General features: G+C 34.5%; 1 protein-coding gene across 2 annotated transcripts; it reads left to right on the forward strand.

Moving 5' to 3' along the window:
- Window positions 1-3,154: 3,154 nt before the first annotated feature.
- Window positions 3,155-10,178, forward strand: LOC114454348 (TNFAIP3-interacting protein 3-like). Of its 2 annotated transcripts, none has more exons than XM_028434748.1 (10): window positions 3,155-3,280; window positions 4,876-4,979; window positions 5,066-5,144; window positions 5,311-5,385; window positions 5,849-5,914; window positions 6,001-6,081; window positions 6,170-6,298; window positions 7,754-7,831; window positions 9,540-9,665; window positions 9,746-10,178. In XM_028434748.1, exons 1-10 carry the CDS (start codon window positions 3,278-3,280, stop codon window positions 9,812-9,814), a joined length of 810 nt encoding a protein of 269 aa, XP_028290549.1. In that variant the 5' UTR covers window positions 3,155-3,277; the 3' UTR covers window positions 9,815-10,178. The 2 variants fall into 2 exon arrangements, with proteins under 2 accessions (XP_028290549.1, XP_028290550.1); XM_028434749.1 differs by having other exon boundaries at window positions 6,007-6,081.
- The last annotated feature ends 1,922 nt before the right edge of the window (window positions 10,179-12,100 follow it).

Here is a 12,100-nt window from a genome sequence, read left to right on the forward strand (position 1 = left end):
GAGAAAACGTGCAAACATACAGCACTTCAGAGTGTGCAGGATCAAAAATGTACCCATTCACTTCATATGCGAGTTTGAAGCGAAGCCCCGCCCACCTGTGACACATCCAACTCGGCTGTGCTCCTTTTTCTCCTCACATAAACATAAGGTTCTCCCTTAGCCAATCAGGACGCGGAACACAATGTGCGGGTTCTCCCTTGGCCATTCAGGACGCAGAACACAATGTGCGGGTTCTCCCTTAGCCAATCAGGACGCAGAACACAATGTGCGGGTTCTCCCTTAGCCAATCAGGACGCAGAACACAATGTGCGGGTTTTCATTGTGTTTTTTTTTTTTCATTTTCATTTTTGAGTACATTTCAGAGCCTGTACTTTATACTTTTACTTGAGTAGATATTTGGATCAATACTTTTTACATGTACTAAAGTCATTTTTTTTTTTTTACATAGGTATTTTACTTCTACTCAAGTAAGGAATCGGGGTACTTGTGCAATCTCTGCAAAAATGCGATGGATTAGTAACTAAAAAAATAAAAAATAAAAACCTATAGTGGTAGTCATCACAGCACCTTTGATTTTTAAAGCTCATGTTAGGCTTTGACTAAAAAAAAACACTTTTTCTGAGTTGTACACAAAATCCAAAATACATTCAAATATATCAAACCTTGAACATGAGTGTGACCCACAGAGTTGGTTATAGACTGGGTTTTAAAATGTGTGAGAAAACTTTAGAGCGAGACTGCGGCAGCGACAGGAAGAAGGATGTTGATCTCAGAGTGAAACCTTCTGTTTCCATCTGAGTGACAGTCTGCTGTGTCACCCGTACAGTAAACCCGTGTGTGGGTGCTGGGAAGAGATGTTCGGGGGGTTCTCCTGGTCTCGGATGTTTCATGAATACGGGGTTTCCTTCAAAACCTCAACATTGGGAACCCTGACAAACTCTGCCAATGTCAGTAAACACTGTGTCACCGTCCGAGCTGCTGCAGTTCACGTGATAAAACTAACCACTTACCACGTTACTCGATAAACGAGTGCTCAAAATATAAACTTTAAATATAGTCAAATATTTAAAATTAATAAATTAATTCATCCAGTTCATAAAATTGTTTTTCAATGTTAAATGTTAAAACTAAATCTAAATGTTAAATATTACATCTAAATCTGAAAATCTAAACGTTAAATATTAAATCTAAATCTGAAAATCTAAATCTAAATCTGAAATTCTAAATCTAAATCTGAAAATCTAAATCTAAATCTGAAAATCTAAATCTAAATGTTAAATCTGAAAATCTAAATCTGAAAATCTAAATCTAAATCTGAAAATCTAAATCTAAATGTTAAATATTACATCAAAATCTGAAAATCTAAAACTAAATGTTAAATCAAAATGTCACGAGTGAAACTAACTATTTAGCTAAAATGCAAATTCACCAGAATGAGCTTTCATGTTGGTATTTCCGGTTAATTTGCATATAAGCTAAATATTTACTTTCACCTGTGACATTTAGATTTAAAATTAACATTTAGATTTAGATTTAACATTTACATTCAACATTTAGATTTAACATTTATATTTAACATGGACATTATATTTTTTAATAAGAAAAGAAATATCACATACTTCACAAATATTGCTGTAAATCTGGTCAAATGTACAGGCACATGTATTTTAGCATGAGCAACTTTACAATCGGCGCCTCAAAACTGCATTTTATTTTAACTACTTTTTTTTTTTGAGACAGTTTAGGTATATAGGATACATTTATTTGGTATTTATTGTGTGATGATTTATTTATTTATTTTTTTACCAATTACTAGACATTTCAGGCGACCCCACATGGGGTACCGACCCCAAGGTTGAAAAACACTGTCCGCCTAAAGCATTATGAAGGGTTTTTCCCAGCAGTGGAAACTCTTACCTGTAATATATATCTTTTGAAAACAAAATCAACACAATATTGGTTGTAAAAGAAAAAAAAGGTCACGTCTCTGAGTCATTGTTTGCTTTGGAGAAAATCTCCTTCTAAAGATCAAGGATCGCATAATAAATCAGAGCCTGTGTCGTGTGCAAACCTGGAAACTCCGCTCATTAGGTTTACATTGGAAACAGCGCCGAGTGCTGGTTAGTGAAGGAACAATGGGCGTGGCTTCCCTTTTTGTTCCTAAAATAAGCTCAATGTGAGTCAACAGCAAGGAACAGAAAATGGTGTAAAATAAATGTACTGGACGATGTGTGCTTTTCCCATGACCTTCTGAACTATTATAGTATCTGTGGGAAAAAAATAAAAACTTTTCAAGTGCTGATATCATGAATTTAAATTTCAAGTTAACATGCTTTAATATTACGGTAAGAATATATTAAATTAATAATAATAAAAAATGAATTAAAAAAAATATATATTTTTTTTCATTCATTTATTTATTTTTTATGAATTTGTAATACAAAAATTTAGCATATATTAGTGCATTTAAAGTCATATATACATATTAAATACACTTTATGTTGTTCCACTTTGGCACATAAAAATACACTAAATACACTTCTAGTTGAGTTGTTTTTTTTTTTTTTACAATTTAATTACAATTAAAATATGAGTTGTTCCAAATAGCGTGCTTTAAGTTAACCAATCATAGACACACCTGAAGTGTATTGATGATTTGTGTGGCTTTAAGTACACAAAAGTATGCGAAATTTTAGTACACTTAACACATTTATTTTTCACAGAGAACCCTTTTTTTTTTAATCAACAACAGTTTCTTAATAATCAGTATATTATAGTTATCACAAAATGTGTTTAAAATATCTTTAAAACTAATTATTATCATATATATTGAACAAAAGGGAAACATTTCTGCAGACAAACAAAGATTAAATTAAACAAAATGCTACTTTTCTTTAGATGTTTTATTGGCTTCCTTTTAATCATTAAAAATAAATAAATAAATAAAAAATAAAAATAAAATAAAAAAAACAAACAAATTATCCAAATTATTAACAATATACGTATTTATTTCTTTATTTTGAACCTTTTTTTTCTTATTTTCTCGGGTGTTTTTATTCTTGGTCATAACTGTTTACGGCTCGAGCTGATGACGTCATATGGACTTTGACTCAGGAAGTGCGCGTTGACAGAAGGAATCCCGGCAGCTGATTGGCTACTTGAGGTGAAATGACGCGACAGGGGGATCCTCTCTGTAAAACCCAGTAAACAGCAGCTTAATATCATTCAGTTGAGTAAGATCTGAGCACAGTGAGGACACACAGGGTGTGAAGGCAGCATGGTGAGTGCAGAGATGATTTTATTGTGCTGTTAATGTTTGCATAAATTACTATTTTGACTAAGTTTTAATTTTCTCACGAATGTTTATTTCACTTTTAGTCCTGGTTCAGCAAACTAAAGTATTCTTTCCAGTTTAAATTAGATTACACTCATTTTTTTTTGTCATTATACCTGTAAATATAGAGCTATGGAATGCAAAATTGTATATATATATATATATAACCAGAAGCATATAATATAATAAATAAATATATAAATTCATACCTTGTACAAAGAGTATGGGAAAATTCTGGGTTACAGCAGGACAATAATACAATTTCAACTGTGATTTTAAAGATAAAAACATGTGGGAAAAATAATGGCAAATCACTATAATATGCAGGATATTTATATCAGTATAACATACAGTCGTATTTAACTCAAAACTATTTCAGTCAACTATATTTTAAAGGATTCAGAGTAAACATACTTCTTTTAACTGGTATTTCTAAGTTTTACATGGCTCAATTAATATTATGTGTCACTATTAACACATTTTTTAAGTTTTATAATTTGACAAAAAAATGTCATGTATTTTATTTTAGTCACAGTGCTTTGAGTGTCTATAAAAAGCATTATATAAATCTAATGTGTTATCATTATTATTATTATTATTTTTTTTTTCTTCTTTCTATTCAACTGTCTAACTATAATTGTAAAAAAAAGTCATTACTTGAAATGTAATCATGAGATTGTAATCCATTTTAAAATAAAAGGTTGAGATTTTTTTTTTTTTTTGGGATTTTGTGTCGCCGTTTTAAACATAAGGTCTGCAACCCAAATCCCACCCACCGAAAGCTGTTAGTGGGCACACTTTGCAACATTAATTTAGGAAAAAAAACTAGTAAAAGGTTGTTTTTTTGTCACAATTGTTTTCCGTATTGTTGAAAATTAATATGTTTAATGAAAAAAATTAAGTCTGCTGTAATATTTTGTAAAATTGTGAATATTACTTCTGTTGTGTGATTTAATGACAAGAATATCCTAAAGCTTTAAACTGAAATTAAAAAAAGAGAGTAGAACTTTACAGTAGTCTAGACTAGTGACGTTGTTTCCTTTAAAATCTTTTTAGTATTTATCTATCTAAACTTGTCATTTTTGATGGACCAGTGGCTCTTTAGTGTTTCTTTTTTTTTTTTTTTTTGTTTTTTTTACTAATTTTTCTTGGATAATTTATTTATTGAAAATTGAAGATAAGGTCAGATAGGTAAACAGGTTGAATTTAACGAGTTTTGAGTAGTTTTGTATTTTATCTTTTAAGAATGAGTGTGAAATTTAAATTGTTCAGATAAGCACATGTAAAAAAAAAAATATATATATATATTCTTGCCAGGAGTTAAACTTTTTTTTGTTTATTATCTTTATCTTGCTGATTATCTTGTTAAATGTTTTTTGTTGCATTTTTTATTTATATAAAGCACATTGAGTTGCCTTGTGTATGAAATGTACTATACAAATACATTTATCTTGCCTTTATCTTTAACCGTCGAAATTCCTCTTGGCTCTTACTGTATTTTCATGCTCAATGTTTTTTTTTGTCTTCCTAACTTTGGACAGGATCTCCATGGAAACCAAACAAACCAGTCAGGGTGCAATAAGCCCATTCATGAAGATCTGAAACCCATTGCACGACTTTATCCATCACTGCCAAATGAACACGGGTGTGACTTTTAGCCTTATTTCATGTTGGTGTAAATCCACTGATTGTCATTGTGTTTGGATTTTAAAAGTCATTAAAATGTTTCAGTTCTGACACGTGCTTGGCTGGAGCAGAGCGTGATCCAGGAGCAGAGCTCCATCCTGTGACTGTGCAGGAAGACAATAAGGTAAAAGTCACTGTAATCCAAACACAGGGCTGTGTTCCCGGTAATGATATGTCAAAAATTCCCAAACTGTGCAAAAGGAAGTCAGTGAGTGCACATTGAATGATTTACAAAGCCTCGGCATCTGCTGCCACCCTATGAAGAACTTCCCTTTTTCTTTCTACATCAGCTGAAGAATTCTTCCTGCTGTGCTGGTTTCAGTTTGAAAGCACAAGTCGTTTTCCTGAAGGAGCAAAGAAAACAGGTGGGGATATATATATATATATATATTGTGAGTTAAGTGTACTGAAAGCATACTTTGGTGTACTTGAAGCCACACTAATCATCAATATACTTCAAGTAGGTCTATGTTTAGATAGCTTAAAGTAGTGGTTCCCAAACTTTTCCCTGTCCCGTACCCCTTCACATATTTAACCTGAAGCCATGTACCCCCTACTCATGCACACTTAAATAAACATAATATTGTAATGTTATATAAAATGTAGCCCTACAGTGAAAATTGTCTCTGAATTTAACATATCCTGTTGAGGAATCATGTAAATTTTGTAAAGTATAATAGAGTACAATTGTTTTGAAGTGTGTTAAAAGTGTTTTTTGTGATTTTTTTTTAAAATATACTCAAAATACAATAAAGCACCAGGACTATTATTCATAAAACACACAAGTTGGGTTATAAAACTGACGTTTCTCCATGTTTCTCTTTTTAGCTCCTGTCAATTAATGAGAAATGGGCAAAAGAGTATCGGACCATGGTGCACTATTACAAAAAGAAGGTGTGAAGGCTTGAACAGTTTTCCTTGTTTGGTTTCTTTGGTTATAAATCTGTCATAACTCTATCGTTAAACTTCAATTTGCACAGCTACAGATTTCACAAACACTAAAGCCGGATCAGTTCATGGAGAGCAAAGCCAAGATCAGCACAGATGAGACGAATTTAAAGGTAAACAATGTTCAGTTTGTTTTTCCAACTGAAAAAATCCAAAAAGTACCAGTTTTGTTATTGGTAATATTGTTTTATTCATGCATAGACTGAAGGTGAGGACTGTGATGCTGATCTACTAAAAATACAGACGGAAGCCAAACAGTTACGATTGCAAAACAGGACGCTGACTCACAGAGGGCAGCATCAGAGAGAAGAGATTGATCGACTAAACAAGGTAAAGAGAGGAGTGGAAAGCAGTGATACAGTATATACAGTACCAGTGATATCAACCACCTCAGATTTGGAGTACATGTACTCAATGTGGGTTTACTTTTGGTTTGTTCCCTTGTCTGCACATGCTGTTGAAGATCAACACTACATGTACGACAGCAATGCATATTTTATTATTAATTAAATGAATTCATTTTATTGCATAATTGTGACCATCAATAGCCCTTCATAAGGAAGGGTAAGAAAAACTGTATTAAAGGGATAATATAAATAGATGGCATTGTTACGCCTAGGTGAAGGGAACAGGGAAGAGGGAGTCAGGGTAGGGCAATGGGAGGGGTTGGGAAAATTGCGCAAGTAGACTTTACTAGTGAAGTAGACAATTTCATTAGTTCTACTATTGATGCAAAAAGCATCACAAGTAGCACTAGTGAGAGAAAAAGTTGTCACTAGTTAGCATCATATGCTAATAAGGGGGCGGGGAAAGTAAATTCAGGGTTGCCATTGGCTTTCAAAAGTATGACAACCAATCAGATTCCTGGATTTGGTTGTAATCCCTCCATCTTCATTTGCATTAGGTCTACTAGTACTACTAGTGAATCTTTTGGCTTTACTAGTACTACTAGTTGACTAAAATAATTCTACTTGTACTACTAGTGAGCTATTATGAGTCTACTAGTAGTAGCTTACAAGTAAACAAAAAAAAATTTGCTCTTAAAGGTTTTTTGGCACATTATTGCATGAGTACACTTTGCTCTTTAAGCAAAAAAACATCTACTAGTAGACCATGTTGTGTTGCTAGCAGTACTAGTAGACTTAAAATACATTACTAGTAAAAAATCTCAACTTTACTAGTCACACAAATCAACTTAATAGTGTTTGATATCCAATTTATGCTCAAAGGTCATTTCATACGTGTCAGTAGTATTTCTAGTTTTGAAAAACAAAGCTGAATAGACATTACTAGTAAAGCAAAATTGTCTACCAGACAATTTTGAGTGACGAGTTGTACTGGTAGACTTATATGGGAAGATGTTTGTAGTAACACAAGATTTTGATCTACTATTAAGGTCTACTAGCTCATCAGGGTGCCAAAAACCACAGTTAGTAAATTCTAAATTTCTCACTAGTAGTACTAGTAGACTGTTTTTATTCTTGTAAAGCCAAAAGATTTACTTGTAGTACGTGAAATAGAAGGGATTGTAATCAAATCCAGCTCCCTGATTGGTTGTAATATTTTTGAAAGCCAATGGCATGTCTGAATTTGCTTGAATGTACTCATGCATTAGTAAACCAAAATTGAGTACATGTACTGCAAATTTCAGCACTAGTGGAGCTTATTGTTGATGTGAATTTATGCTCAAAACGGCTTTCAAAGGAGGACAAGATGCTCATGTTGATAGATGGACCCATCACTTACAAGTAGTGCATTACTAAGAGGTTTATCCTGTGTGTGCAGGCTTTGGCAGCAGCATTACAGACAGCACAACCTGTTATGATGAGCAGCGAAATACACCCAGACATCTGGAAACATCAGGTAGGTCTACACTTTTATGCCATGTGTGTGTTGGAGACGTAATGTTTGGATTTATGTACAAACATACAATATTGTTTTAACTCGTAGCAGCTCATTAGTAACTGTCAAAGATTATTGTACATGTACAATTTTGTCTCTAATGCGTTTCTTCGCATTAATCGCAATTACTGAGCCTTTAATAAATAACCCCATAAAACTTGACCTTCCTCTCGTGTTAGCTTTCTGTTAGCATGTCCTATGATAGCGGGTCATGGATCACCTGTAGAATACCCCATAAACAAATATATATCATCTAATTTCTTTCCTATCTATTAGTTACCGTGTTAGGCTTATATACCCCTTGATTTAAAATTTTTAAAATAGTAAATTATGGGAAAGCTTTATATTAAAACATATTTTAAAAATTGTAACATGGTTCCCCAGTTTTGCGTAAACGTTTTCATGGCAATTACAATAACATAGTGAATTATCTTAACTCAATTACAATTACGACAGCAACAGATGATTATAATTACACCATAATTGTAATGACCCCTTATCCTTATATCTGATCACTGCTTATTTATGAAAAAAGATTGAAAAAAAGTTAAAAGAAAATATGTTAAAAGAACAGAAATACAAAACCACTATTTATTCACTCATTATCTTTAGGCAATGAAAGCATTAAAGGGGATTTCCCATCATTCAGAGACGCAGTGATCATCAACTGGTGGCCCGCAGGACCTCAGTTGTGCCATAAATGCTATGGATGAAGGAGGGGGTTTCCATCCTTTCCTCTCTTAGGATAAACAGAGAATTGTTAGCAGAAGAATCATGTCCACCGTCCAAATATCAGCTTTCCTGTAATACTGATCATGTGACTTTGTATTGCTGCAAGGGGTGTAAAAATAAAAAAAATAAAAACCATTACGTCATCTGCTTGGAAATTTCTGCCCCTTGGCCAAATGTAGTTGGTGCCCACTGATATAGGAGGAGGCTGAATAAGTTGATACTGTATGTGCACCAGAGTTGGGGTAAATTAATATTGTAATCGTACTTGAAAATATTCGTTGCTGTTGTAATCATAATTGAATTGTAATTTAGTTCAGATAATTGACTTTGTAATTGTAATTGGCTTACAATATAATGAAACGCAAACCTGTGGAACCGAGATACAGTTCTCTGGCTTACACACACGTAGTTATCAAATATTAAAATATGTTTCACATCAACTTTTCCTACTACCTATCAGTTCTCTTGAGGATAATTTCACCATCAAAAAAAAATTAATCTAGACAGAAACAAGGCTCAGACACCCACACCATAAATATTACGTAAATTTTCCTGGATAAGGAGGCGTAACAAGGAAATCAAGCGTTGAGAAGCTAATTAGGTGATAGCTAATAATTTTTAATGTATTTTACAGCTGATTTAAAACAGGGGTCAAACTGATCTGTTGTCATCAGGGTTGCTAACAGAAAGCTAACACAAGTTTTATGGGGTTATTTATTTAAGGTAATTGCACTTCAGTAATTGAGAACATAATTGTAATTGACTTTCAAGAGAAAATAATCATTGTAATTGCAATTGGAATTGGAAAAAAATGCTTATCAACGTATTCGGAATTGAGTTGTAATTGAACATGGATAATTGAAGATGTAATTGTAATTTATATTTGACCCCAACCCTGGTGTGTACTAATGCAATGCTTTTTACAACTTGTTTGCAGGCAGAAGTTTACAAGGAAGACTTCCTCAGAGAACGCAAAGACAGGGAGAACCTTAAGCAGAAGTATTTTGAGCTTGAGAGAAGGTTCAGCAAGACTTGCAAAGAGCTGCACATCTTCAAATCTCAGGTACAGTGTTTCAGGTGAAACGTTGTGATTGCGCAGCAGTCTTAACAGTAGAGTTTTTTTTTGTCATCTTCCTTCTTTAGATGAATAATACTCAGCAACCTGTAGCAGGCGATCAGTGTCTCTGCAGGGATGGAGACACACATTCTTAATGGATGGTTGACAATGGTAACCAGCTCTGAGCCCTGGTACAAAGACGCTTCACACACTGGATACCAAACACACTCCGTCCTTTCACGAGCCTGACCCTTTCGGATCCTTTCAAAGCGTGGGCGTAGACTACGTCACTTCCTTCACTCGCCATCTTCACGACAGAGTTCCCGGGACGTGGTATTTCAATGTAAACCGACCATACGATGTTTGTTAAATATTTTAATAGTACACAATGTGTACACGTGTTAATATCTGACTGTTTTTGTGGTGTTTTTTAATTAATTTTAAAAAAAAAAAGACAAAAAGGAAAAACCACCGCAAGACAATATATACAAAAATGCATCAAAACACAATACACAACATTGACAATCAAAAACCAAACAGGAAATAAAATAAAAACCAAAATAAATCGGAATTCACTCAAAACATAAGTTTCTCATTCTTTTGAAATAGCAGAGTTTCAACCTTTTAAATAGTACAGGAACTGGAACTAAAATAGGCCGACCGGATATAGACGCTATTCAGTCTGACAAGCACGAATTAGGTGTCATGAAGGCTGTCATTAGATGTAATTTGCTAAATGATGACACCTTTGGAGCTATGTTGGCATTTTTCCGGTTAGGCGGAGGGATCTAGTGGAGTTAGGTAGGGTTAGGGTTAACGATAGGGTTAGGGGTTAGGGTTAATGTTACAATTAGAAGTTAGGGTTAGGGGTTAGGGTTTACGTTAGGGGTTAGAGTTAGGGTTAGGGGTTAGGGTTAACGATAGGGTAAGGGGTTAGGGTTAATGTTAGAGTTAGAGTTAGGGTTTAGTGGTTAGGGTTACCATTAGGGGTTAGGGTTAACGTTAGGGGTTAGGGTTAACGTTAGGGGTTAGAGTTAGGATTAGGGGTTAGGGTTATTGTTAGGGTTAGGGGTTAGGGTTAGGGGTTAGGGTGAGGGCTAGGGGTTAGGGGTTAGGGTTCGGGTTAGGGGTTAGGGTGAGGGCTAGGGGTTAGGGGTTCGGGTTAGGGGTTAGGGTGAGGGTTAGGGGTTAGGGTTAGGGTGAGGGCTAGGGGTTAGGGTTTGGAGTTAGGGTTAATGTTAGGGGTTAGAGTTAACGTTAGGGTTAGGGGTTAAGGGTTAGGGGATATGCCAGTGTAGCTCATCTGCGGCCATCTTACCTCAGACAACTGACGTTCTGACACTCTGATGCGCTCTGCAGTAGCTGTTGGAAAGTGAGTGATCACCTTTTACAAAAATACCCTTAACTCGATGAAATATTGATGGATTTACAAACGGTTTGCATTATTACAAACCTTATTATACGTAGGTACGACATAAGATGCTTGTACATGTTGAAATTGCCGCTTGCCGTTTGAAAAGTGGTTGAAAATTGAGCAAGTTATGGTTATTTAAATAGTACATGAACCATTGACATCGATGTAATGAGCGGGGTCAAGATGGCCGCCACGTTGCTACGTCGCTCCCCTTTGTCTAACAGCGTGGGTAAGTCATCTATTGTGGTTTGCCCCCAGGCTAAGCCCCGCCCAACAAAATATGTCAATGTTTACACACAATCATTATCGTTATTCCTACAAACCTGTTTAATGGGAAAACGTGTGAGCGTGTGCTTTCATCACATGGTAGCTGATAATGTCTCACACCAGTTTCCTTCAACCACTATCTGTGCACCAATCTCCATGACTGGCTTTTCAACATTGAGACATGCTAAATATCTCAAAGAAATTGATTACGGAGTTGACTTTGTGGACATGAAGAAGTGAAAACATTCCTGTCTTCGGTGTATGAAGGAGTTCATTGAGGTTTTACTACTTAGAAGCATTATTTTCATGTTTATGTATGTTTGAAATAAAACAAATATTATTTCCACTCACTGTTCTCTCTTCGTTTGTCTCAAAGAGAATGTTTTTCACACTCCAACCATTTAATATATGAGACATTAAAAGCTTATTTCACTAAGTCTGAACAAAGACATTTATGCTTGTTTGGCTCATACAATAATAAAACATGTTTATGAGTTTCAATCTATGGATCTGTAATAGATAATTATTTTTATTCATTTAGATTACAAAACATTAAGCGTTTCCATCTGGTATCTGAGTATTTTTGTCTACTGTTCCAATAAGAAACTGTTTTAAGACCAAATAGAAGAATGTCACATGTAGCTGTCATTTAATCTTTATTAGAGGCAATAGTTGGTTTGAAGTCCTGTCACGTGTTTAGACAGGAAATAATACCCATATGACGTAGCAATACTGACCTCTATTGGTGCTAATGTGCAAC

This window comes from Gouania willdenowi, chromosome 20, assembly GCF_900634775.1.
Source record: "Gouania willdenowi chromosome 20, fGouWil2.1, whole genome shotgun sequence".
NCBI lineage: Eukaryota > Metazoa > Chordata > Actinopteri > Blenniiformes > Gobiesocidae > Gouania > Gouania willdenowi.

Bases quoted from the DNA above. Each gene is read 5' to 3' on its own strand.
- LOC114454348 (XM_028434748.1), top strand. The intron at 5,915-6,000 runs GTGTGAAGGCTT...CAATTTGCACAG, and splicing joins TGCACTATTACAAAAAGAAG to CTACAGATTTCACAAACACT. The intron at 9,666-9,745 runs GTACAGTGTTTC...TTCCTTCTTTAG, and splicing joins TGCACATCTTCAAATCTCAG to ATGAATAATACTCAGCAACC.